The sequence below is a fragment of the Euleptes europaea genome, chromosome 9 (genome assembly GCF_029931775.1).
Source record: "Euleptes europaea isolate rEulEur1 chromosome 9, rEulEur1.hap1, whole genome shotgun sequence".
NCBI lineage: Eukaryota > Metazoa > Chordata > Lepidosauria > Squamata > Sphaerodactylidae > Euleptes > Euleptes europaea.
This window is the reverse complement of record NC_079320.1, coordinates 1201957-1229479: the sequence shown is the minus strand read 5'-3', so window position 1 is coordinate 1229479 and position 27523 is coordinate 1201957. Positions and strand designations below refer to the sequence as shown.

The following is a 27523-nucleotide window of genomic DNA, read 5'->3' as shown; positions in this document are numbered from 1 at the left end:
TCAACTGCACAGGTGACAGGAAGATGGGCCGTCTCCAAAACAAAGGACAACATCTGAAGATTTGACTCTTTTTTTATTATGGAAGTCTATAAAATAGCCACACTGATGATTTTCTTTATAAGATCATCGTGAAATACACAACATTAATTTATTCAACACATCGTGGAGGCAGCCGACCAAAATGTCTTCACATGTGAGCCCCACGGATATGAATGGGAGTTGCACAACAGCGCATGAGAGCACTGGCGTGCAAATCCCGCCCCTTTCGACAGAGCTGCCATAAGAGACCTTCCTGGCGAGTTGACCCCAGTATTATATACACATTAAAAACCACGTGACACATAGCACATCTTCACACTGCACCAGCAGGTGCTTATTTGCTTTCTTTAATATTAATAACAGCGGGCCCAATACGAGGGAAGAGGTTTCCTGTGCAAGCCCCATTCATGCCAATGGAGCGTGTGCAGGTGACCCACACTCAAATGGTGCGCCTACAGATAAAACTTTTTTTCTTGCCAGACACTGTTTACAATAAAGGAAGCGGCTGGAGGAAGGAGCAGGAATTCATATTTTACTAAATAACAATATTTAACAGCAAAACTTTTTATACTAAATATCTATTTTGAATTATAACAAAAATAGTACTCATAATAATTATTATAATAATAGTTTATAAACTCAGACCAAAACAAAAACAAAAAACACACACACACACACAGACCACCTTTGTATATAAAATAATATATCAAATTAGACTGGACTCCAAAGTACAAAGAACACCAGACAAACATATTCAGGGAATCAAAAGTGCTTAATCCTGCAAATTCACTGCAGCAACATTTTTAATCGTTTTAGTCAAGTTATATTAGTTAAGAATGATAATTCTTCGCCTACATACAATACGCACAATTATACAGATACACGCACACACGCACATACACACATTTTATATATATATATATAGTTCATAGGATGTGTGCCTCTTACATTTCCCTCCCCCCATTACTGGTCATTCAAAGAATCGCACCAAACTTTAAATGAAATGCCATCTCTCTCTCTCTCTCTCTCTCTCTCTCTTCTTTTTGTACGAGAACAAGTAATTGGATATCTAAACTTCTGCGGCAGCAGCTCCCGCTCCTCGGCCTCAGCACGCTGACGGTGCAGGGAGTGCCCCGTGCAGTCTGAGAATCCACCCCCAGTTGCCTTGGCTTTTCTGCAAGCAATCCCGGATGCACCTCTCAAACTCCAAGCTATTTCACTGGTATCTTTAAAAAATATTTCCCCCACCAGCAAGCTAAGTTCTTGCTAATGGGTCGTCCCCTTCTCCACACACACACACACAAATAAAACACATACAGTATCTTGTTCGTAGAGAAGGGCCATCACAAACGTCAGGCATCTAACTTGGCATCTCTGGAGAGAAGAAGCCAGGGAAGGTGTTTCGGCAGAACCCACACTGCTCCACTCATGGAGATAGATCATGATGGGTGGCCGCGTTAGTCTGTCACTAGCAGTAGAAAAGAGCCAGAGTCCAGGAGCACCTGAAAGACTCACAAAATTTCTGGCAGGGTCTGAGCTTTCGTGAGCCACAGGCCAGAAATTTTGTGAGTCTTTCAGGTGCTCCTGGACTCTGGCTCTTTTCTCCTCCACTCAGTGCAGGCTGGCTCCAAATTAAAAAAACAAAGTCTGGACTTGGGAAATGAACTCCCACCTCTGCATCACCATCCGTTTTCCAATTTTATCTTGCTGGCCAAAGAACGACTGCCCTGCCACACAGTTTGCGCATGTGCTGATTCCCAGTCCAATTTGCACACTCTTATAACACCATACAAGATGGCAGCAAATGATTTGGCATTTTAAACTGGCTTTAATATTTTTTATGGACTCATTCATTCAAGGAGCTTTAAGCAGACCTGCCAAGTGGGCAGTCTTTCGGGTAACCTCCATTGTCCCTTATTTTGGTTACCCTCAAGAGTCTTCCCTAAACTCCCCTTGACCTTGGCACAAAAGGCTCACTGGAGACAACACAGTGTGAATGCCCAGAACTGATGAGGAGGGGGTGGGGATGGAAAGCTTGACACACTGCTGAACATGCCCCTGGTCCAAATATCTCAGACAGCAGTCATAGAATCACAGAATCATAGAGTTGGAAGGGACCACCAGGGTCGTCTAGCCCAAACCCCTGCACAATGCAGGAAATTCACAACTACCTCCCCCCACACCCCCAGTGACCCCTACTCCATGCCCAGAAGCTGGCCAAGGTGCCCTCCCTCTCATGCTCTGCTGAAGGTCATAGGATCAGCATTGCTGACAGATGGCCATCTAGCCTCTGCTTAAAAACCTCCAGGGAAGGAGTCAGTGGGGGTTAGGGTGTCGATTCATGGGGGTAGCTCCCATTTGGAATTCAACTGATGGCCCTACAGGTCTCCAAGAGGCACATTACTGAACTCTTCCCAATCTCCATAGTTTGCCAGACAGCTCCCTCTTGGAGCACGGCTTCTCTCTCCCCAATGATGGATATGATGGCATTTCTAAGAGTACAACAACGTATATGTGTGAAGATGCGGATGGATGCAACACCATTGTGTGGACAAAAGAACTTGAAAGCTAAACTACACCCGCTATACCATTGCTCAGTGCCTTTGACCTAGGCTGCTCTTTTAAGTAGGATTAGACTTCCTTCCGTGCAAGGGGGAAACTTCACGTGCCTGAAGCCATAGCATGGCTCTGGACACCCTGGCAGGTCTTGGCCTCCCGCTACTGAGAAGCCTTCTAGGAAACCGACGATTGTCCTGGGGTGCGTTTGGCAGGATGGGGACCACAGGGGGTTGAAAGCCAGGCAGAATAGCAACAGTTGGCAGACTTCAGAAAACACATTTGTTCACCACCTCGGTTCTCTGCAGTGACACAGGCTTGTACCCTAGTTGATGTAAGATGCCCACTGCTGGGATCTGACTGTGGATTTGAGTCTTGGAGAGAAAGACCAGAATGCTTTCCTGCTCACCAAGCACAGAAGCAATTTCTCTGATAGCCTAGAATCCAAAAGAACACTTCCCGAACTGGTTCCTAAAGTGGGTGGAGGGGAGCAGCCAGCGAACAGCCGCAGCCACACCTCGGTGAGGCCAGAAGGAGAAGACTGCAGTGTCGGCTGCAGAAGCTCCAGAGGAAGTCCCAAGACAATATTTTGAAGTCCCAAGAGTTTTGCACAAACGTGAATGCGTACCCACGCCTGATCCTTTCGACTTCCTAAGTCTCCCTCAACCTTATTCTGGCCACACTCCCCAAAGGGTGCTTTGAAAAGACAAAGAGGTAAACATTCACACCGGAAAGGGCCCATGAGCTTCCGATCCAGCGGCACAGCAGTCAGCCTCGGCTTCGCCAGGCCCCTGCTGCCCACGGCAAAGCGGTCCCTGTGGGAGGGGGAAAGGCTTCTCCGAGACCACGCCGTCAACCACACAATACTGACTGGAGCAGGGCCTGCGGAGAGATTCTCTTGGCCACGGAGACCCTAACCCAAAAATATTCCCCAAATACTGTTGCTGCTGATTAATTTAACACTGTTAGTTATTTCAAGGGTCGAAGTCTGCCCAAGGTCACAGCTTCCGTTCCCATCAGGAAATGCTCCCCATGCCAAAGAGATAGGAGACTCAGACCTGGGGAGAATGAGTCAAGTCCAGAAGCCTTTTTCCTTCTCCACCACCAGATCAACCCCTCTTGCAGTGCACACGTTTCCGTTTCAGATCATGTTCATAAATATATATCTATATATCTATATATAACATCTCTGTTCTGTTTTATGGTCAAGACAATCCCTTTTCTCCTTTATGTTCAGAAAAATAAAACATAAACTATCGAGATGATCCCCTCAGCGTGCCCCCACACGCACACACACATACACAAACACACATAATTTTGTTTTGGCATGTTCATCAGAGCAGGTTTCGACCGAAGACATACCACGGGAGCGGGCCTGGTAGCACAACTGCATTGGCAGGGGGGCCTTCCTTGTTCCCTTCCCTCCCGGCCCCTCAAGCGCCCCAGCCCAGAGAAGCAGGCCGGGGCTCTGCCTTAGACAGTGGCATCCAGCAGGGCTTCTGTCTCTGTCAAGATCTCGTTCTGGTTTGAGTCGAGTCCAAAGAACTTCACCTTCAGCCCGTCGACCGGATGGACCACGGGCACCAGCGTGACCCGAGAGAAAGTCCTTGTGGCCAGCTCAAACCGGCTCGTGCTGGCCAGCTCGATGGCTAGTGCTTTGAGGAAGAGTTTGGCGAGGTGTTTGCCCAGACAGGTCCGTACGCCTCCGCCAAAAGGGAGGTAGTGGAACCTGCCGTCCTTGTCTTCGGTGCGGCCCTGTCCAAAGCGGTCGGGGTCAAAGACGTCCACATCCTTGAACACGGGAGCCGTGTCGTGGGTGTCCCGGATGCTGTACATGACGCTCCAGCCTTTGGGGATTTGGAAGCCCTGTAGGGAAGAGGCGGGAGGGAAAGAGGGCAGAAGGCGTCAGAAGTGATCCGAGCCTCCGAGTAGCAAGCAAGGCACCCACAATCACACACAAGGTCTCAAGCCACCAGAGCGTGGGACAAGGCAGCTGCCACACCAGAATCCCATCTCAGAGCTGCATGTGGGCATGGAAGCAACCCCAGAGCAGGCACAAAGTCCACCGCCTTCTGGTGGGTCGGAGGCCCGCTCTGGAAACCAAAAGAGGTCTCCGGTGCAAGGCGGAAGGGAACACACATGAACACACACGAAGCTGCCTTCTACTGAATCAGACCCTGGGCCCATCAAGGTCAGTAGTGTCTACTCAGACTGAGAGTGGCTCTCCAGGGTCTCAGGCAGAGGTCTTTCACATCACCTCCTTGCCTAGTCCTTTTGAACTGGAGATGCTGGGGATTGAAGCTGGGATCTTCTGCATGCCGAACAGATGCTCTGTCACTGAGCCCCTCCCCTCCTCCCTGCCTCAGAGGAGAGAGCTTTGGGGGACTGAGAAGCGGGGAGCCAGGGGGCTCCAAAAGCATGAGCCTTGACTGCTTCAGAGCCCTCCAGCAATGCAAGGTGGAGAATCTTTTTGCTAACGTCATCTCTTCTCTCCTGCAGCCCAGCAAGTCTCAACACCCACGAAGCAAAGTACTCCACTACACAGTGGAAGAGCAGCCGTTGTGCCTGCAAACTGCCCCGGAGGATCTGGGCATTTGCAGAGTCTCACTCATGCCAGTCCACTTGGCACAGGCCCGGAGTGATTTGCAGGAGCTGTTCCCACTTCCTCAATCCACTCTGGAGGTGTTGGCAGGGAAGAACAACATCATTCATCACTCGGCAGAGCAGATCTGAGCCGCTGGGCCCCTCCCTGAAATCTACTCATACTCATTCTAGGTGTGAAATATTAGGCAGAGGTGGCGGAGTCAGGAGCCGGGGACCTGGGCCTGTGGGTCTGGGCAGAGGCCCCCAAACCAAGGACACAGATCCATGCGCCTCAGAGGGAGCGCACCGCTAACCCACCAGCCAAGGCTGCCTTCTTCCAGTGAAAAATTCCCCCCAGAGCAAATGTCAGCCGCGGCTTTGGCTTCAGTGGAATGAAATGAGCCCAGGCAGAGGCCAAACCTCTGCGCAGCTAAAGCAAAGCCGCCCCCAAGAGTCCTGCAGCCTGCTCCACAGGGGCCTGGTGCTGGATCCACACTGGTGAGCCCTGTGCAGACCAGTGTGGTCTCAGGGCTTGAGAGTCATACGAGGACTGGAAAGGTGTGGGTTCAAATAACCACTCTGCCATAAAACGCGTGACCTTGGGCCAATCACTCTCCCTCTCTGATCACAAATGCAAGATCCAATAAATTCCTGACTTGTCTTGCTGACAACTTCCTGTTCCAGAAGGTGGACAGGGAAACAAGGGGGTCTGCTATCTTAGACTTGATTCTCAACAACAGGGAAGAACTGGTCGATGAGGTTAAAGTAGTAGGCACCCTGCGTAGTAGTGACCACGTACTCTTGGAATTTACAATCTTGGGGAGAGGAAAACCTGTATGTAGTTAGACATATAGGTTGGACTTTAACAGAGCAAATTTTAACCAACTTAAACTTATGCTAGGTAGAATCCCATGGTCAGAAATACTTAAGGAGAAGGAAGTTCAAGAAGGGTGGGAGTTTCTTCAAAATGAAATACTGAAGGCGCAATCACAAACCATTCCTATGAGAAGGAAAAATGGAAGGAGCCAAAAGAGGCCAGGGTGGCTCCATAAACCGCTTTTTAAAGAGTTGAGAAATAAAAAAGACTAATTTAGGAAGTGGAAGGAGGGCCTTATAACCAAAGAGGAATATAAGCAACTAACTAGTGCTTCTAGGGAGAGTGTTAGGAAAGCTAAAGCTCAGTATGAACTTAGGCTAGCAAGAGATGCTAAACGCAACAAAAAAAGGGTTCTTTTCCTATGTACAGGGTAAGAACAAGGACAAGATAAGCCCATTGCGTGGACCAGAAAGTGAAATTGTAACAGGAGATGAAGAGAGGGCAGAACTCCTCAATTACTACTTTTCCTCAGTCTTTTCCCATGAGGGAAGAGGTGCTCAACATGGCATAAACAGAACATGTGATGTGGGAAGGGATTTGCAGCCTAGAATTGGCATTGGGGTAGTCCACAAACACTGGTTTCTTTAAATGAAACAAAATCCTCTGGGCCAGATGAATAGCATCCAAGGGTACTCAAAGAACTTGCAGATGCAATTTCTGAACCTCTGTCCATTATTTTTGAAAAGTCTTGGCAAACAGGTGAGGTGCCAGAAGATTGGAGGCGGGCAAATGTTGTCCCCATCTTCAAGAAGGGGAAAAAGGAGGATCCAGGTAACTACCGACCCATCAGCTTAACTTCTATACCAGGAAAAGTGTGCGAACAAATCATCAAACAGTCCGTCCTTGAGCATTTAGAAATGATGGATCTGATCACTAAGAGCCAGCATAGGTTTCTCAAGAACAAGTCATGTCAGACTAATCTTTTCTCCTTTTTTGAGAAAGTTACTACCTTGCTGGATCAGGGGAATGCTGTAGACATAGTTTATCTAGATTTCAGTAAGACTTTTGATAAGGTTCCACATAGTGTTCTAGTTGACAAATTGGAAAAATGTGGTTTAGATCCTATTATTGTTAGGTGGATCTGCAACTGGTTGACAGATCGTACCCAAAGAGTGCTACTTAATGGTTCCTCATCCACTTGGAGAGAAGTGACTAGTGGAGTTCCCTTTCTCTTAAAGCCCTCCAAGCTGGCAGCCATCACTCCCTGCCCCAGGATGGGGTGATGGCTGCCAGCTTGGAGGGCTTTAAGAGGGGAGTGGACATATTCATGGAGGAGAGGGGTATTCATGGCTGTTAGTTAGAATGGATACTAGTCATGCAGCATACCTATTCTCTCTAGTATCAGAGGAGCATGCCTATTATTTTGGGTGCAGTGGAACACAGGCAGGATGGTGCTGCTGCACTTGGCCACTGTGTGAACAGACGGCTGGACTTGATGGGCCTTGGTCTGATCCAGCAGGGCCTTTCTTACGTTCTTATGTTCTTATAACCATGTTCAAGTACTTGAGGGGCTGTCATACAGAGGATGGTGCTGAGTTGTTTTCTGTTGCCCAAGAAGGCCGGACCAGAACCAACGGGTTGAAATTAAATCCAAAGAGTTTCCGTCTAGACATTAGGAAGAATTTTCTAACCGTTAGAGCGGTTCCTCAGTGGAGCAGGCTTCCTCGGGAGGTGGTAAGCTCTCCTTCCATGGAGGTTTTTAAGAAGAGGATAGATGGCCATCTGTCAGCAATGCTGATTCTGTGACCTTAGGCAGATGATGAGAGGGAGGGCATCATGGCCATCTTCTGGTCACTAGGGGTGTGTGGGGGGGAGGTAGTTGTAAATTTCCTGCATTGTGCAGGGGGTTGGACTTGATGACCCTGGTGGTCCCTTCTAACTCTATGACTCTATGATTCTCTCAAACTAACCTATTTCACAGGGTCGTTGTGAGGGCACAATGGGGTAAGCTCCCCCAAACCCCTTGGTGGAAGGGTGGGATAAGAGGGAAATAATACGTTATTCCCCACACCTGTTAATTCCCAGCAAGTGCTGGGTGGTGAGAAATGGTGGTCTGGACCCATCCTGTGACTTGCTACATTCTTAAAATGTTCGCAATGCAGGTTGAGGTGTAATTCGAGGAGCCCTTGGTCAGTCTGTGTCCCAGCATTCATGCCCTGGCTCAGTGGCAGAGCCTTGGCATACACAAGCTCCCGGGTTCGATCCCCAGCAGCATCTCCAGTTAAAGGGACCAGGTAGGAGGTGATGGAAAAGACCACTCTTTGCCTGAGACTCGGGAGAGCTGCAGCCAGTCTGACAGTACTGACTCTGATGGAACAAGATGAGCATTCCCATTATATGAGGTGCGGTGGAACACAGGCAGGATGGTGCTGCTGCAGTCTTCTTGTATGTGGGCTTCCTAGAGGCACCTGGTTGGCCGCTGTGTGAACAGACTGCTGGAATTGATGGGCCTGGGTCTGATCCAGCAGGGCCTTTCTTAAGAGCTGGACTCTATAAAGGCAGTAAAGGCCACTTTGGGGTCAGGAAGCAATTTTCCTCCAGACCAGATTGGCCAGGAATCCTGGAGGGAAGGGTGGGCCATCTTCTGGGCATGAAGTAGGGGTCACTTGTGAGTGAGAGGGGAGGTTGTTGTGAATTTCCTGCATTATGCAGGGGGTTGGACTAGATGACCCTGGTGATCCCTTCCAAGTCTATGGTTCTATGTGTTCACCAGCCACAACTCCACACAAAGAGTCAACAGACGGCGAGTTGAAGACATAAATACACAGCCCATGAAGAAGCTGCAAGTCAAAAGTATTTTGCGAGACAAGTAGCAACAGAATAGTCTTGGATGGCCGCCCCTTGTGAATGTTAGCTATGTATCTGTGGGGAGCAGCCAAGTATGCCTGGGGTGTGAAGGGCCGGCTGTGTGGAAAGCAAGCGAGAGAGCAACACCAGAGAGCAACGATCACGCCCCAGTCCCATTCCGAAGGGGATGAGCACATCCCTTGATGCTCGGGAAGGTGTGCCGAAATAGCCAGGCCACGAGAGCTTGTTTTGTTAGCAGGCAACTCCATCCGCTCCCAGTGACTAATCCCCGTGTCATCCAAACAATTGGATCTAGCCCTCACTCCTTTCATTCCCAAGGAGATTTCTGTCATTGCATGAACACCCATGAAGCTGCCTCACACTGAATCAGGCCCCTCTCGGTCCATCAAGGTCAGTCTTGTCTACTCAGACTGGCAGCAGCTCTCCAGGGTCTTAAGCGGATGTTTTTCACATCACTTCCTACCTGATCATGGAGATGCCGGCGATTGAACCTGGGACCTTCTGCATGCCAGGCAGATGCTCTGCCACTGAGCCACAGCCCCTCTCCAAATGTGACTGCATCCTCAAACCACTAGTTTCCAATTGAGAACGGGCTGCTAAGATCTCAAGAAGAGGGGCCAGCTCGGAGTTTTCACTGGCTCCTCTATAAGATACCTGCAGCAGATGCCCTGTGCAAGGTGGTTGGCCCTTCTCCAGGGAGAGAGGACCAAAGAGCAGCCCCTTCTGGTGGGCACTTTACTCGCCAACACGAACTCCAGACTTCCTTTAATGCCATGAACCTGGAGCCTGATGCTCTTTCAAAAACATTGGAAACGCCCTTTAGAAACAAACCCAGCACTGTACTACCTATAGAACCACGCAAGATGCACCTTCACCAATTAGTACATGCTAAGGCCTGACCTGGGTGGCTCCGGCTAGCCTGATCTCCTTGGCAGCTAAGCAGGGTCAGCCCTGGTTAGTACTTGGATGGGAGACCACCAGGGAAGTCCAGGGTTGTTACACAGAGGCAGGCAATGGTAAACCACCTGTTTCTGTCTCTTGCCTGGGAAACCCCATGGGGGTCTCCATCGGTTGGATGCACCTGCATGGCATTTTCCACCCCCACCATGGGACAACACCTCTGCCGAGGGAGGGTGAAACCCCTGGGGAAGCGCCGCGGCGTTCCTATACTCACATCCAGCTCAAAGGTCTGCAGCACGGTCCTGTAGCCCCCCGAGATGGGGGTGAAGAGCCGCAGGACCTCCTTGATGACGCAGTCCAGGTAGTGGAGGCCGTTGAGAGTGTCCAGCTGGAGGGAGCCTTCGCACAGGCAGCCGTTGTGGAGCATCCCTTGACTCCTCAGTTCCTCACGGAGCTTCTCAAGGACTTGGGGGTGCTTCAGCAACTGCATGATCAGGGAGGTGCTGGCGCTGGCGGTGGTCGCATAGGCAGCAAAGATCAGCTCCAGGGTGCCGTCCTGAAAGGCCAAGAGAACCCCCGGGTTACAAAGGCCAGCTCTGCCACGGGGTCCTTTGCGGCGCTTTCCTAGAACGCCTCCTTATTCTGGGAAGCCACCTTTCTCACCTCCAAAACATGTGCCCTGCAGAAGCCGGCTAACCTGAGTATGTTTGTTGCTGCTGCCCTCACACAGGTGTGCTTCACCTGGGCAGGAACTGCCACATTCTCTTTGGTTTGTATTTTAGGCAAAATGGGGGCATGGATGAGAAATATTGTAAGCCCCTTAGAATGGGGTCCCCAACATGATGCTCGCAGGTGCCATGGCGCCTATGAATACCCTTCCCAGTGCCCTCCGGGTGTTTTTAGAAAGTGGGTGGGGACAGGTGGGGCTTTTGTACGGCCACTGGAGATTTGATTGGCTGTGCAGATTTTTTTGTTAAGAACATAAGAAGGGCCATGCTGGATCAGACCCAGGAGGCCCATCAGGTCCAGCAGTCTGTTCGCACAGTGGCCAGCCAGGTGCCTCCAGGAAGCCCACAAGCAAGACGAGTGCAGCAGCACCACCCCGCCTGTGTTCCACAGCACCTCATAGAATAGGCCTGCTCCTCTGATCCTGGAGAGAATAGGTATGCATCATGACTAGAAGCCATTTTAACTAGTAGCCATGAATAGCTCTTTCCTCCATGAACATGCCCACTCCCCTCTTAAAGGCTTCCAAGCTGGTAGCCATCACTACATCCTGGGGCAGGGAGTTCCACAATTTAACTATGTGCTGTGTGAAGAAATACTTCCTCTTGCCTGTTTTGAATCGGTCACCCTCCAGCTTCAGCAGATGACCCCGCGTTCTGGTATTATGAAAGAGGGAGAAAAGCTTCTCCCGGTCCCCTCTCTCCACGCCATGCATAATTTTATAGACCTCTAAGTTGCTTTGTCACCCCAGCACAGCGACTGAAGGTAAGCTGCTGCAGCCATGTGGTGGCTCTGGGCTCTGCCTCCTGCAGCAAGGATTTGTGTGTCAGAATTCCCAAGGCTCCCGCAGCAGGCTCAAAAAGGTACTTCAGGGCTCAGAGACGCGGGGCGACAGGAAGGCTCAGCAGGCAGAGAAGGCCCAAAGGGGAGTGAAGAGCTGCCGCTCAGCCGAAAGGGCTGCCCACAACTGCAGGGGAGGCTGCCTGAAAAGTCCCGCCACTGAATTCATCCCACGACAGTTCTTGCCCTGTAGGCACTAATGACTGAGTCTCGTTTCCCCTCCCCACCCTGCACCAGGGACTCTCGGCCTCCCGTCCCCGCACCTTCAGCTCTTGCATGGTCAGCTCCTTCCCGTGCTCCTTGCCGCTTTCAATCAGCAGGTCCAGGGCATCCGAGTAGTCCTTGCCCTGTGTGTTCTGCAGCTTTTCCCGGATGGCTCTCTCCAGACCCTTCTGCAACGCTTCCCGGGCACGAATCCCCTGCAGGAGACAAATGGAGGAGAGATGCTGCTCAGCCAAAACCTGGGAGAGATGCTGCCCAGCCAAGACCAGGGCACTTTCCCAGTCACCTGTTCCTATGGCTGAAGAACAGGTGGCAGCAGAAGCCTTCCCCCCCCCCCGCCCCCCGCTCATGGAGACTGCTGGCAGGGGAAGGGCCAACCACCCCAGAGCCCTGAAGCCAGAGTGACCTTCTCCGGCTCCACCCAGGGGCCCCTCGACCAAGCCAGCTCTTACCTTCCGGTAGCCACTGAAAGGCAGGTCCAAAGGCAAGGAGAAGACGTTCTCCACAAACTGCTGGAAGACCTCAAAGAGGTGGCTGAGCTCTTCGTCCGGGATGCGGAAGCCCAGCAGGACTCGGATGGCCATGCGGAAGGTGAGCTTCTGCGCCTCGTAGTAGACGTTGATGGGCTCCGGGTTGCTGCTCCAGGCCCGCAATGTGTCTTGGATCACCAGCTGGATCTTCGGGAGGTAGCTCTGCAGGGCTTCGTGGCTGAATATTTTGGAGAGCACCTGGAAAGAAGAAGGTCGCCGGGATCAGGAGAGCTGCAAACAGAGATGTGGACAGAACCCAACCATCACTAGAGATGAGGCATGGAAGAGCCTCGGGGGCCAGGGACGCTCTCAACGGAGGCAGAGGGAGCAGCGGGGCAGGGGCAGCAAGAGCATCTGGGGCTTCTGAGAAGCAGGTCTGCAGTCCAATCAGACACCCAGGTTCCCTCACAACAACACAGAGCAGGAAGCCGTGCCCTTCTCAGGAAGCTGCCTTCGGCTGACTCAGACCCCCCTGGGTCCATCCAAGTCAGTATTGACTCCTCAGGCTGGCAGCGGCTCTCCAGGGATCTCAGGCAGAAAAGGGTCTTTCACATCACCCACTACCTCATCCAGATGCCGGGGATTGAACCTGGGACCTTCTGCATGCCGAGGGGATGCACTGCCACTGAGCCACCACATAGCAGTGTGGTCAACGGAATTCATGAAGCCAGAAGTGAGCATAGACACACACACACACACACACACACACTACCGCTCGCAGCCTCCACATTTAAGGTAGCCAGAGACTGGAGATCAGGGCCAGCACCAAGGGCAGGAAGCGCCATGGGACTCACGGACCAGCTATGAAAACACTCCAGCTAAAGATCAAGCCAGGCAGCACACCAAGGAACTACTCGGAAGGGGGGTTATTCACAGGCCGATGCGCCCCCCTGCCCCAGCACCTCCAGCCCCAGCCGTCTCAGGGGTGCATGCAACAGTGTGCAGCTTCCATGGAGCACCAAGCGTGCAGCAGCCCCCATGCGAGCCCCAGCAGGCAGGGCCAACGTCAACAGACCCTGGGGTGGGGCAGCTGCCAAAGCCCAGGTCTTCCGGTGGGGCCCACTGCTGCCAGCGCCCACCCACTCACCTCCCCTGCTGCCCACCTGCTTGTGGCGAGACCTCCTGCCAGCCATGCAGGGCCCAGTGCAGTCAGGGAAAGGCGGCCCCACACTGGCAGGGCCTGGAAAAGGAGCACGTGGCGGGGGGATGACAGAGGGCTAAGGCAGTGGAGGAGGGGAACCCAGGCAGGTGGGCAGGAATCGGGGCCCACGATGGCACGCAGAGGAGGGGAGGGGGACCCAGACACTCTCTGCCCATGGAAACCTGGAAGCGGCCCTGCCAGGGGATCCTGGGACCTCCAGCTCACATTGCCCCAGCAAACATCTCAAACGGTGGTTTCTGGCCAACGGAGCCTGGCAAAGGGCATCATCAGTGGCAGGCCTCAGCAATGCCACATCCAAGCGGCAGGAAAGCACTGGCGAGATCTGCTCTGCAGCTCATGTTGCAAGTCTGTGCCCCACAGTGCCCCTTCCAGCAGGATTGAGTCAAAGGAGACAGTCTGCTTACTTTTTATTAGTGGACATGGGCGCTGCCATGCTCCAGGCCTGGCGGCCCTCACAGCAGAGGGCACATGCCAAGGTAAAGGTCAGACACAAGTCTAATCACATCTGGCTCATGTCGGGGAAGCGGGAGGGGTGGAGAGGCTTGAATTTGGGAGGGCAAAGGGAGACCCAGGCTCCATTTCCAGCCTGGGAAGCATCTCTGCCACAGCACCCCTTCCAGGCAGCAAATGTGGGAATCCCCCCCCACTTGCCCCACCATCAGTACCAGTGCAGGAAGAGAACCGTTTCCTAGACACAGAATAGACCGAAAGTCTGGGGGAGCCTTAAGAACGAACATTTATTTCAATATGAGTTCCCGTGAGTCGTGGCTCGCTTGAATACATGCAGCTGCTTTCTACTGAATCAGCCCACCGGTCCATGAATAGGTAAAGTTGTACTACGGAAAATAATACTTACTCTAAAGTGGAAAGATAAGCAGGAGGACCTAAAGGCCACTCTCTAAAAACGAAAATATAAGCTGGGCATCTCCAGGCCCTGCCTGGAGGCTGGCAACCCTCCTGAACAGCCGAGGCCTGGCCACAGCCGAAGCACCCCCGGGGATCTGGGCAGCCCCTCCGCCCCCAAACCAGAGCCACACCGAGGCACTTTTCAGAGAGAAGGAAGGAGCAGGAGAGGCGCGAGGCCAGGGCCTGGGCCAGAGCATCCATTTCACACATCCAAAGGCCATTTCCTGCGTTCTATTTTAAGGCCGTGCAAGAGGCCTTTGCTCCGTTCCAGCAGACTTGTGTGCCGGCCGTGCGTGTGTGTGTGTGTGTGTGTGTGCAAGAGAGAGAGAGCAGCGTAGGGGTTTTTCCAAGCTGTCGCTATAAAATCTGACAACAGCCCCGCCTTGCCAAGCCTGGCTGCCTTTTCCCGCCGGAGCTCCTAATGAGGGGCACGGCCTCTTTCCACACACGCCCAACCCACCCAGAACCACCTGGGGAGGAGCAGGAGGGGGAGGCACGGAGAGCTGCGCGCCAGGCGAGTGCGCTCGGGAGCCAGGAAGGAGGCAGTTCCCTGGCAGGCGGGAGGGTCAGGTCCGGTGCCAACGACAGCCGCTGCCACCGGTGATTTTTGGCACCCAGGCTCCAGCGTGGCAGGGCTGCTGCTCAGAGGAATTTTGCTGCCTCTGTAAGGCGGGGGGAAAAGAGGCAAGACGCCGGAAACTCTGCAAACACCTCGCCTTCCGAGGGTGGATTCGGAGACGCATGTGGCACCGGTGGTGATCCAGCCTGCATATTTTGGGTTCCTGTTCTTTGAATGACAACCAAAGCACAGAAGATTCTGTGCCATTCTTCAGCGGGGGCCTCCGTAACCATGCACAAGGCCAAGCACCAGCCTCCCCCCCCCAGGACAGCAAGAGTGGCTCTGGAGGGGAAAGGGCAGATCTCAAAACACATGGCAGGCCAGCCAGCAACCACAGTATCGTGATCAGTCCCTGCCACACCAGACCCCACCAGAAGTGTACGTGTGAAATCTGGAATGTTGTTGCCACAAACTAAGTCACTTTACACTCACATGAAACCTCCTTTGCCGTGCTTGCACCCACTCACCCAGGCGGAAGGGGCCCAAACAAGTTGCGCAAGCATGCGCCAAACCCAAACCAAGTAAGCCTTACTGGCAAAATGTAAAACTTACATCCTGAATAAATTTCAGCCCTTGCCCTGATGGCAATCAGGCCACTGAGAGTCTGTTTGATTTGGAAAGGGGGGTGGCATGCCAGCTCGGCAGGTCCCAAATTCAATCCCTGACGTCTTCATAAAAGGCTGCATGCGCAGGGGAAAGACGGCACTGAGCTAAATGGACCCCTGGCTCAGCCTGGGCCAAGACAGCTTCACGGGTTCTGCTTGCAAATGCCTTGCCAGGCTCACCTGCTGTGTCTATCATGCCCTCAAGGGCATGATGCTACTCCCAGGGTAGAAAACAAGCCAGGCACTGATGAGCTTCCAGTTGTGTGGAAACTTTGAGATGTGTGGCCGAATTCTGTGCTGCTATCTATAAGGCCCGAAAGGATGTAATGTACAAATAGGTACAATTTGATAGATAAACGTTTTAGAAGCTAGTTTGCTTACCTTTTTAGAGATGGGATTTTATTGATATATTTTATTCTGTGGACTTTTCGATTGTCTGATATTGTTTTATTACGAATTTATGTTGCTGTTGATTAGATGTTCTACTTTTGGTCAAATGACCGTAAAATAAAGATTGATTGATGAGCTTCCAGAATTACAACTGACCTCCGGAGAGCAGTTTCCCTGGAGAAAATGGCATCTGTAGAGGGGGGAACCGATAGCACTTTACCAATCTGAAGTCCCTCCCCCTGCCAAGCTCCCCCTCCCAAACCTCCAGGAATTTCCCAACCAGGAGTTGGCAACCGTATGCAAGAGACTGACAGGTCCAGCAGAGCCTCCGGCCAGCCCTTCTTCAAGCCACCAGACTGAGGCAGCACGGGCAACTGAGCCCAGCCGCCGGTCCCTTTCCTGCTCCCACGCCTGCCTCCACCATCGGTGGTCTCCCTTTCATCCACCTGCTGGAAGCCCGGCTTCTTTTCGGCTTCTCTCGAGCCCCCTGTGCCCTCTAGCGGGCATTCCCTGAATAGCTCTCCCCAGAATCCACAGAGGTGGGCACGGAAGAGCCCAGGCAGGGCAGACTGGCCCTTTCACCCCACTGGGGACCTCTTTGGTGGGCTGCTGCCCCCGAGGGCCACTGGGGGCCAAGAAACCATTCCCTGAAATGCAGGTGGGGGCACTGCTGCATGACTTCCTCTGCTTTATCAGGGAAAGAGAGGTGAGCTCAGCTGAAATTTGCTTTGGATTAACCGAGCTCCGTGGCACCATTTGTGATCCAATAGCAACCCAGGATGTGTGGAAGGTTACAGCTGGGCTGTGAGTCTCTGTCTCAACAAAACAAAATGTGCTTTACTCATCCCATGTGTGTGGGGGGGTAAGGGGGTCCAATGGACTCCCGTCATAAAAACTAAGAAAAATCTGGGGATTTGTTTCAGCGTGCCACCAACAAGAAGTCTGAAAAACCTCTGGCAGGGGCGAAGGCACCAAGCAGCAAGAGAGAGGAGCAAAAGGAATCCTCGACATGACACAAAGCGCTGGACATGACACACGTCTCCGCAGCACTGGAACACTGCAAGGTACCCTGGGAGGCCACTGCTTGAGGCAACCTCCAAGGATGGTAGTTGCACTCATGCAACTAGGTCATAACAACTGGCTCAGCAAAGACTCATCATTAAAAAAATGAGAGAAGCGTGTGCATTTCAAGTCCCATTGAATACATTCAGACAGTTTTGGGATTCATTAAGGAAGGACCTGGTCTGGCTAGCCTGATCTCATAAAATCTTGGAAGCTGAAGAGGGTGGGCCCTGGTTAGTACTTGCCTGGGAGACCACCGAGGAAGCCCAAGGCTGCTACACAGACGTAGACAATGGCAAACCCCCTCCGAACATCTCTTGCCTTGAAATCCCTACGGGGGTTGCCACTTGAGGGCCCCGTCCACCACCAGCAAAGAAGAATAATGTTGAAAATGGGCTCATCCTATCCTAATGTCGTGGGTAAAATCTGATTCGTACCAGACAATCATTTGGTAGTGGCTAAACTTTGTGGTTGGACTTTGGATCCTGGTATTCTCGAGGGGGCCTGATCAGTCTCAAGTATGTGTTCTCAGAAGCAAGTCCTACTAAGCATAAAGGATCTGAGTTTAGGATAAAAGAAGAAGAAAAAGAGTTGGCTTTTATATGCCGACTTTCTGTACCACTTAAGGGAGACGCAAACTGGCTTACAATCACCTTCCCTTTTCGTCCCCACAACAGACACCCTATGAGGTAGGTAGGGCTGAGAGAGCTCTAAGAGAGCTGTGACTAGCCCAAGGTCTCCCAGCTGGCTTCATGTGGAGGAGAGGGGAAACCAACCCAGTTCACCAGATTAGCGTCCGCCGCTCATAGGGGGGAGTGGGGAATCAAACCCGGTTCTCTAGATCAGAGCTCACCGCTCCAAACCACCGCTCTTAACCACTATACCACGCTGGCAGTCCAAAGCCATGTTGAATGTATGGAACTGCGGGGCTGAGGCAGACAAGTGGCTGAAAGGATGACTTGTGATCCAGGATGTCCCTGTTTCGAATCCTGCCTCTGGCACAAGCTCATGAGGTGACCACAGGCAAGCTATTCTCTCGCCGGTTCAGCCCCCCTGACTGCAACGTGGTTGGAATACTGGCCTAACCCACAGGGCCATTGTAAGGGTTGCTATGATGAGTGTCAAGTGTACCACCAGGCATTACAGAGATGATAAATAAGATGTGTTATTATGCTCTGAAGGAAGAAGCAGCAGGCGGCTCTTTGGGGCACCAGAGCAGCAATATACGGGGCCGTTCTTTCAAAACAAAGGAAACCTGGCCAGCCCCAAGCTGACCCCAAGCACACACCACAAAGAGGTGTGTGGGTGGGGGGGGAGCCCACTAAGAACAGAGACTGAATGATCTTGACTGTAAACGTCCAACTCAGCCACTGCCTGGAATGAAAACAGGATATTTCAAGCTTTACGGTTTTCCTTAGGCAGAAAATTCTTGCCCTGGGTGTCTCGGCAGCAGGATGTACCGAGCACTCCAGGTATGCGCAATGCTGAGCCGCGGTCCCTGGGAACCTCAGAGCCTCGTTTCTGTTTGGAAGAAGGGCAGACGGCATCATGGCCGTTGGGCCTCGGAGGGAGAATCTCCCACCCAGACTGGCACCGCGCAAATCCCCTCTCAGAGTTGCCAGACACAATCTTCTTGAAACTATTCCACCTAGCAGCACAGGAGACTTTGTTAAATGGGGACGCCGGCATGCCAGCCCAGCGGCATGATCAGCGACCCTCCAATGAGGACTGAACTCGCAGCAGCCTCTGATCTGTTTACACGCTCCGGAGGTGAATCCAGGGCGACAGTGAGGTGGCAGAGAACCGGCAGCTGTGGCAAGGTCACAGACTCTTCCCTCGCCTCTCGTACACCCTGGGACCAGTGAATAGCAACCAGGTGGTTATTGCTAGTGGGACGCTTTGCAGGGCACCTTTGTGGCAGCCTGGATTTCCTGGCACATGTCCCCGAGAGCCCAGAGCCCTCAACTCCAAAGAAGCCCTCAATGGGCAAGAAACAAACAAATGCACCAACAATCGCATGCTGCAGCACATAAGCAATTTGAGAATACACCAACACGTTAAATCTCCATGCCGAAGATTTGCCAAGCCCTACAAGGACGAGAGAGAGGTTGGTTTTCAAATGTGCCAGAAAGAAGAAAGAGTAAGTCTGCCCGAAAAGCCACGGCGCAAGGAGCTTAAACTGGAGAACTGAGTTTAGGTTCAAAGGCAGCCAGGAAAATCTGGGCTCTACGAGCGCCGTATCTGCTAACACGCCAGCCAGCTCCCAGCCATGGTGCTGCAGTGCAGTGGCCCCTCCAGAGCCGCCGGCGCTGACTATTACTCGAGACATGATACCCAGCTTGATGGTTCAGTGGTCTTGCCAATCTTATGCACCAATGGTTTTGGTTCCTGCAGCAGAGCTCAGAAGCCGGAGCCGGTCTCAGAACCGCCAGCTCCAGAACTGGAGGAGCCAACCCAGCAAGGGCTTCAGGGTCAGGCACTTGGCCCAGTAGCCAGGAAGGGAAGAGAACAAAAAGTCCTCTGGATGTTCCTTTGTACCAGGGAGGCTGACTGACAAAACTGGGACCAGGGCTGAGAAAGGCTGAGCCCCAGAACTGAATGAGGCCATCGGGGGAGACCCTCCCAAGAGCAGAAGTGCTTAATGAGGAAGGTTCGGCTGAGAAACCCTCCCAACAACAGACTGGGAGCAAAGGTGGTGGGAGCCAGTCACAAGTCAAGAGCTCCCAGCATTTGGGCCACAGCCACACCAGGCAGACGGTTGACAGGGAGGACCGGGGCTCTTGGCTCAGGCTGACTGACCTGACACCGCTGGGAAAGGCTCACCTGTCCTGACGCTGGCAGTGCGAGAGGAGGGAGAGTTAAATTGACAGGAGGCATAGTTAAATTGTGGAACTCCCTGCCCCAGGATGTGGTGGTGGCTGCCAGCTTGGAGGGCTTTAAGAGGGGAGTGGACATGTTCATGGAGGAAAAGGGTATCCGTGGCTAATAGTCAAAATGGATGCTAGTCATGATGCATGCCTATTCTCTCTAGTATCAGAGGAGCATGCCTATTATATCAGGTGCTGTGGAACACAGGCAGGATGGTGCTGCTGCAGTCAAAGTCTTGTTTGGGGGCTTCCTGGAGGCCCCTGGTTGGCCACTGTGTGAACAGACTGCTGGACTTGATGGGCCTGGGTCTGATCCAGCAGGGCCTTTCCTATGTTCTTATGAGAGCTCTCAGTACACCCAGCGAGGTTTCGAAGGCTGTGAGGATTCAAAGGAAAATGGGCCAACCAACCCTGCATTCCTCAGGTCTACAGGTGGGAAACTGACCACATTTCCGACGTGAGCGGAGCTGGAGCTCCTCTAGGCTGTGGCTCCTCTCAAGAGGCACCCTCACCTGGAGATGGGCAAGGGCCAGGCCATGCTCAGAGGCACATGCAGCACCTTCCACAGCTGCTCACAGCTGGAAAACATTCAAGCGGTGCACTCCCTCTCCACCCCAGAGGAAAATGGAAAAAGACGCCAAGGTCCCTAAAGCCACCGGCCACACGAAACTGGAGCATCGCTGAAGCCGAAGGCTTTCCTTGAGAGAGCCAGCGTGGTGTAGTGGTTAAGAGTGGTGGTTGGTACTGGTGGACTCTAATCTGGTGAACTGGATTGGTTTCCCCACTCCTACAAATGAAGGCAGATGGTGTCCTTGGGCTAGTCACAGCTCTCTTAGAGCTCTCTCAGCCCCACCTACCTCCCAGGGTGTCTGTTGTGGGGAGGGGAAGGGAAGGCGATTGTAAGCTGGCTTGTTTCTTCCTTAAGCGGCAGAGAAAGTCGGCATATAAAAACCAACCCTTCTTATCGACACAGTGCCTGATTGCTCCCCCCACCCACCCCGGCCTGGGACCTTCACCAGAGAATCGTTTTGTTGTTTTTGCTAATCCTGCCCGGCACAGCAACTGCAAGACATGGGCCCGATTCCAGCCAGAGACCAAATGGTCAGCTCTCTGGCTCTGGAGAACGGCTCCAGGCCAAGCTTCACTGACGGCACAGCTCAAAGAACCACAAAGCTAACCTGTGTTGCCCCGGGGCTGTCCACGCCACTGGCCTTCAGCACGCGCGGGAGGTGGGGGGAATCCACAATCAAATCTACAGCAAGTCACCAGCGTGTCCCCTTTGGGCACAGGGAAAGAAGCAGCAAGGACCAGACGGAGAAGGCGAGGCTCCCAAGCCAGGAAAGCTGAGGCCAGGCAACAAGAGAGCTCTTTTCCTGCAGAAAGGAGCCACCTACTCTCGAGTGGAGCTGTGCCCCAGTGGAGCTGGGCCTGCATTGACGCCTGTCCTTCATGGCCAGGAGGGCATCTTTAAAAGTGACTTGGGTTTCTGAAATGTGTGTGTGTGTGTAAAGTGTTGCAAAGCGCAGCTGACATATGGTGACCCCTTTCAAGGCAAGAGGCATACAGAGGAGGTTTGTCTTTTCTTGCCTCTGCAAAGCAACCCTGGGCTTCCTTGGTGGTCTCCCATCCAAATACTGACCAGGGCCGACCCTGCTGAGCTCCTGAGAGCTGAGGAGATTGGGCTAGCTGGAGCTTTCCAGGTCAGAGCTTTCTAAAACTATATGAGCTTTCTAAAACAGAGCTTTCTAAAACTTTCTAAAACTTCTCCACCGAGAAGACAGCGCTCAGCAAAGAAAGCGGGCAGTGCTATTCTGAAGAATGGCTTCGGAGGGGGTAACTCTGTTTCGGGGGGCCCTGAGGACCTCCACCAGAAGGCCCCACCCTCTCTCGCAGGGCAGGGATAAGGGGATGCCTTTGATTCAAGCAGCTCAGCAGAAGCCCTCCAGTTTCCTTGAAACAGCCCTGAGAATCCGGGTCCCCCCCACCCAACGGAGGGGCCCCCATTCCTCACGAATTCGGGCAGCCTTCAGGATCCGGCTTTCCGTGGCCCTGCCCTTCCCTGCGGGCGACCCAGCGGCACCCTGCCCACCCAAGCGACCTGCCCCGGACCAGGGCTGGACGCTGGGCGGCGGGGTGGGGGCTGGGGGGTTAGTCTCTGGGGCAGAATCGGAACCGGTGGCCAGAGGCGAGTCTGCCAGCCCAGCGCTGCCCCCCACTGCACACGCTCAGAGGCACCCCCGCTCTCTGCGCGTGCTTGGCAACAGCGCAGGCTGAAGCCCCGCCGCCCCGGAGCAGCAGGCGCCACGTGGAGGGAGCCCCGCGGGCGCCGGGCGCTTACCTTCCTCTTGTGGCGGTGGATGTCCCCGATGGAGTTGGCGACGGTGTTGGGTCCGAGGAGCATGCGGGTGCTGCGCGGCCACTCGGTGCTGACCAGGCTGTGCTCGCCCATCAGGATCTTGCGCACGTTCTCGGCGCCGGTCACGCGCACCAGCGGCCGGCCCAGCAGGTGCGTCTTGAAGACCGGCCCGTACTTCTCCCGCCGCGACGACTGGAAGTAGGAGCCCTGCAACACGCCGGCGGACAGCGGCTCAGCCCGGGAGCCCTGGCGCGCGCGACCCCCACCCGCCCACGCCCCCCACCCCGGCTCGTGCGCGCGCGGCTGCTCTCCCCGCAGGAAGCCTCTGAGCGCGGACAGAGGGTCTTTCTCGTTCCTCTCGCTAGCATTCTCCTTGCTGTTCGCCCACGTTGCTTCGCCACCCCCCTTGGGGCTCAAAGCGACTTTCAGAAGGTGCTTCTCCCCTCCTCCTTTTCCCAGCCCTGTTGCTGTGTTTGGGATGGGCCACCCAGCAAGCCAGAAGGGGGGATTCGAGCCCAGATCGCCCAGGGGCCCCAGGCCACCTGTTGATCTGCTACACCAAACGGGCTCTCTCGCACCTGGGCATCTGGGGCTGGGGAGGGTTGGGGGGCCCTCGGTGTTCCCTCATTCGGGAGGTTTAAAAGCATCCAAGAGACACCCCCCCCCCAGTTTGATGTGGTCAACATTTCAGTGCACACTGATGCATGAGAAACAGTGGGGGAGCTCGACTCTGAACATGGCAAAAAAGGATCTGATGAGAGGGATGCTTCAGGAGCGCCCAGGAGTGAGTGGCCCTGTGCATTTGGGACAATGCACCTCACTCCCAAACACACACACACAAAGACTTATCCGCCCGACTGACTTTTCTCGCCCCCTTCCAGGATTGGCATCTATTTGCCTCCCGTCCTGCCAACTCTTCCAGGAAAGACTCCTCCAGCCCAGTGCAATTTTGTCCATTTAGAAAGGAGCTATCGAATGCCCAGGCTTCCTGCATATGTCCAGCCTTCACCTTCCCTGCTGTGAAACTCTCTAATTCACCTCCTCAGTTGTCAGTGCCTGACCTACCCACTCATTGCACACAGTGGGGGGGGGGGGCAATTCCAGATCAGGCCCTGATCCGAGGCTGGAGCTAGGGGTGTACAGGGAGGAGCACGGGGTTCTCCTCCACACCCGGAGGGCAGGAGCACCCAGCAGTTTGCCTTGGAGAAATCCCCTCTCGCTAGAGATGCTTGGGAAATGGAGGCGCCTGGGGCTGGACCCTTGACAGGAGGGGGGATAAAGTCTCCATTGGAGGAATTCTACCCCCTCCCTTGCTGCCCAGGGGAATGGAGTATGGAAGACCCAAGGCCAGCCATCTTAGAGCACAGCCCCCTCTCCAGCCCCTCACCCCAACAAGAGCCCCCATCTGCTAATACTTCCAGAGAAAATGAAGGGATACATACTGTACATAACACCTAATGTAGAGGAAGGGTATGTCTTGGCCCCAGAGGGCCATGGCCAGTACAATCCCTTGTCTGGGCGTAAATGGGCATAAGAATGTCTGAGGAGGGGTCTCCCACACTGTGAAGAGGAAGAGGCTGGGCTGCTCAAGCCCTGGGAGGCTCGCTCCAGATGTGGAGCCATGGCAGTGATGATAAAGGACCCCCGTGCATACTCAGAGTTGTCCTTTTGTTCCACAGTTGGTGATGGGGGAAAGCGCCATCAAGGCACAGCTGAATTATGGTGACCTTATAAAATTGTCAGGGCAAGAGATGTTCAGAGTTGATTCTTCTGCCTCTGCTGAGTAGCCCTGGACTTCCTCAGCAGTCTCCCATTCAAATACTGACCAGGGCTGATCCTGCTGAACTTCGGAGATCTGCTGAGATTGGGCTCGCCTGAGCCATCCAGGTCAAGGCAAGAGGCGTTCAGAGGGGTTTCGCCATTGCCTGCCTCTGCACAGCAACCCTGGCTGGACTTCCCTGGTGGTCTCCCATCCAAGTACTAACCGGGCCGACCCTGCTTAGCTTCTGACATCTGATGAGATGGGGCCAGCCTGGGGCCATCTAGGTCAGAGTTTCTTTTTACAGGGTTTTCAAAGCAAGGGACCAACAGGGACCTCTGAATAGCAACCCTGGACTTCCTCGGTGGTCTCCCATCCAAATAATAACCAGGGCCGACCCTGCTTAGCTTCCAGCATCCGATGAGATAGGGCCACATCTAGGTCAGTGCTCCACAGCTCAGCCTGCCTCCAGAAGAGGTTGGGGCCAAGTCACCTGGAGCCCTTCAAAAAGCCCCACAAGAGATTGTCAGGCCCCATTCAGCACACAGAAGGCAGGGTGTGGGACTCAATCCCAGACTGGCCGACTTCCTGCTTATGCCAGGGAGGGTCGCTGGAACATTGGGAGGGGCTTGTCAGGGTTTCCTCACTCCTGAAATGCTGAGGGACTCCAATCCATGGGTGCTCTTGGCCGGAGCACTTGGATTGGAGGACTGGAAGGGAGACCCAGGAAGCAGCATGTCTCTTCAGGGCACGGGGTACAATGTAAGAACATAAGAAAGGCCCTGCTGGATCAGACCAAGGCCCATCAAGTCAATGTATGGCCGAGGAGCTTCAAATCCCCCCCACGTGACCCCCAACCATCAAATATTGCCATCTCTGTGACTTGCTGCAGGCCCCCAGCTCAGCTTTCCCCCCCCCCAATTTAGGCTGGATTGTTTCCCATCAGGGCAGATGAACTCCCTACACATCCAGGAGAGAGAAACTGACCTGTCCTGGGTTTTTCCGGCTGTTCTCCAGCTTCCCCCCCCCCCCCAATAAGAGAAGCTGCTCCCCCCTGCCGGTCCCCTTGGCTTCCCCCTCCCCAAAAAAGAACTTGCCTTCTCGCAAAGTATGTGCATTTTTGCAAAAGGGGAAAGCAAGAGAATGACCGATTCAATAATCTTTGGGCAGAGTCTGGGATTTCTAATGACTTTCCCACATGCTGGTCAGAGCCATCCATGAGAAGGGGGGAAGCCGAGAAGGGGAGCCGCCAAGAGAGCCCTGCGGTGCGGGGCAGCCGCCTCTTTCCTTGCCCCTTTAAGTGTCGGCTTTGGGAAGGAGGCTGAGCTCCCAACTTTCCCCTTAACCATTGCAAGCCTCAAAGTTGAGGGTGGGTGGGTTTGGAGGTCGGGTTTTTTTAAAACAAAAGCACAGTTGTGAAGTTCAGATGTTCAGGTGACCCTGGTTCTTGATCTGCGTAAATATAATTAAAGTACTTTTTGTGGCATTAATAAAGGGTTATTTGTACAACATTTCCATGGCTGCACAAAGGACACCTTTATGTGGCAAAGAGTTTTCAAGCAGAGTCCAACTTATACAAAAAAAATTGTATTTTTAGCTCTGGACTCTGTTTGGATGGAGCCTTGTGGAAAAGGGAGAACCCTTTCTCGGTCCCCCTGTAAAAATCTGATAAATTTCTTTTAAAAATAAAGCCCTATTGAGTGAGGGCTATTAACCCTTTGGCTGCTGGCAGGGAGCCCCCCTCCCAAAGCCTGGAATCTCTTCTGGGTATCCCACTGTGAGTTCTGGTTATTGCAAAAAGTGAGGGAGCAGAGATGGACACCCCCCACCCCACCCCACCCCGCTTTGTTTCTACTCTGAAATGTCAACTGCGGGCGGGTGGGGGGTCTGGGGGACCTGCAGACGCGTCCTCCGGATGCGAACCCCTGCCTGCCCGTTCACACGGGCATCCCACTGGCACCGAGCGCGCGGCTGCAGCCGGCTGGGCCGCCAGTCAGCCAATCAAACGCGCCGTCGGCTGCTGACAGACGCGCCGAAAGGAGACATTAGTGCGGGGGGGGGGGGGAGAGGGAGTCCCCTTCCCATTCTGGAGCAGTTCAAACATGCGCACGTGCGGGGGGGGGGCGAGAGCAGGGCGGGAGAAAGTTGCCTTTTTCTGCCTCCACGTGCGGCATTTCCCCCCCCCCCTATTTCCCCACCGGAGCCGGCTCCGGAGGGCGGGCGAGTAAGCCGGGGGTGGGGGTGGGGGTGGGGGTGGGGGGCAGGCGCTGGCTCCGCTCGGGCTCGGACTTGGTGGCGGTTCCTCTCTGGCAGGGAAACCCCCGCCGGTCGGGAAGGAATTCCTCGAAGTTGTTCTGCACTTGGGAAGGTTAATCCCGGGTTAATCCCCCGACATGGCGGGGGGGGAGCGCTTGCCCGGCGGAGGGCGCGCACACTGGCGGGGATTCCTGCCTGGGGGGGGGGGTCGGCTTAAAAAAAAACCCTCCGGGCACTGGGCTGGTTGCGGGGAGCGAACTCGGGAGTGGACCGGCCGGAACTTTTCGAGCCCTTTGGGGCAGTTGGCCCTGCCTCGTGCCCGGGTTGGCTGGCTGCCCCCGTGGGCCTTACTTCCGAGTAGACGCACCTCCGAGCTTGACTTGGGTCTCCCCCCGCCCCGCTAGACTTTCCCCAGGTCTCCGCCCCAGGCGCGCGCGCCCCCCGTGCCTGCTCCGGCGAGCCGCGCTCCGACGGCCGGACGGGACCCGCGGGGCGCTGTCCAGCCGGCGCCCAGGCTGCCGCCCCCCCCCTCGGGCCCGGCGGGGCGCCTTACCTGCAGGAGCCAGTGGCAGGTCTCTCCGACGAGCGGGAAGCCCATGGAGCCCTTGGGGATGGGCAGCTTGCAGGCCTTGTCGCGGGTGGCGGCCCAGCGCAGCTGCCACAGCTGCTGCGAGACGGCCAGCAGCAGCGTCACCGACACCAGGCAGGCGACCACGGTGGCCAGCGCAGACACCACGTCGAAGGGCGGGAACAGCATCTTGCCGCCAGCTGCCGTCGGGGAGAGAAGCGCGGCGAGGCGAGGCGAGGCTCAGCGGCCGAGCCCGCCCCCCGCCCCCCGCCCCCCGCCCCGCAGGGCGCCCCGGCCGCCGGGGCCAAGAGCCGCGCGCCCCGCCTGGCCTCGCCTTCGCCCCCCGACGACCCCGAGCCCAAGCGGCCCAGCCTCGCCGGCCGGCCGGCCGGGCTCCGCGCTGCCCGCCTGCCCGCCGGACGGGTGCGCCGGCGCCGGCGGAGAGGGAGCGGGAGCGGCGAGAGGAGCGCCCCGACGGCCAACTGGGGCCCCCCGGAGCGGCGGCCGGCGGGCGGGCGGGCGGGCGGGCTGGCGGGGAGGAGGAGCCGCGGTGCGCCGCGCCGCTTTGCGGGCGAAGACAGCCCCGGCGCGCTTTATATAGAGGCGGCGCGGCCCGCGGGCGGCCATCGGGCGGGCGGGCGAGCGGGGGGGCAGCCCCTCCCCGTCTCCCCTCCCTCCCCTCCCCGTCTCCCCTCCTCCTGCCCCCTCCCTCGGCGGGGCGGGGGCCGGGCGTCGGAGCGTGCCAGCCCTGGCCCAGGGCCCGCGCCGGCCCGCGAACATCCCCCGCCGGCTCCGCGGCCGCCCGGCAGGGAGGCGGCGGCCACCTCACCTGGGCGCTTCTCGAAATGGGGGGGGGGGGCTTCTCGCCTGCAGACGGCTGCAGACTTTTGCA

The 27523-nt window shown here is 54.8% G+C and overlaps 1 protein-coding gene across 1 annotated transcript; it reads right to left on the bottom strand.

Annotated features, from left to right (window-relative positions):
* Positions 1-4040: 4040 nt before the first annotated feature.
* Positions 4041-26820, bottom strand: LOC130482585 (cytochrome P450 26B1). Its single transcript, XM_056855367.1, has 6 exons — positions 26617-26820; positions 22031-22255; positions 12004-12279; positions 11593-11748; positions 10038-10319; positions 4041-4461 (listed from the first exon to the last, which is right to left on the bottom strand). The coding sequence occupies exons 1-6, from the start codon at positions 26818-26820 to the stop codon at positions 4069-4071; spliced, it is 1536 nt and encodes a 511-aa protein (XP_056711345.1). The 3' UTR covers positions 4041-4068.
* Positions 26821-27523: the final 703 nt, after the last annotated feature.

Excerpts from the sequence above, each read along its gene's own strand:
- LOC130482585 (XM_056855367.1), bottom strand. The coding sequence starts at position 26,820 with ATGCTGTTCCCGCCCTTCGACGTGGTGTCTGCGCTGGCCACCGTGGTC. Across the intron at positions 10,320-11,592 it reads TGACCATGCAAGAGCTGAAG|GACGGCACCCTGGAGCTGAT; the intron begins GTGCGGGGACGG and ends TTGGCCTTTCAG. Across the intron at positions 4,462-10,037 it reads TGCAGACCTTTGAGCTGGAT|GGCTTCCAAATCCCCAAAGG; the intron begins GTGAGTATAGGA and ends TCTTCCCTACAG.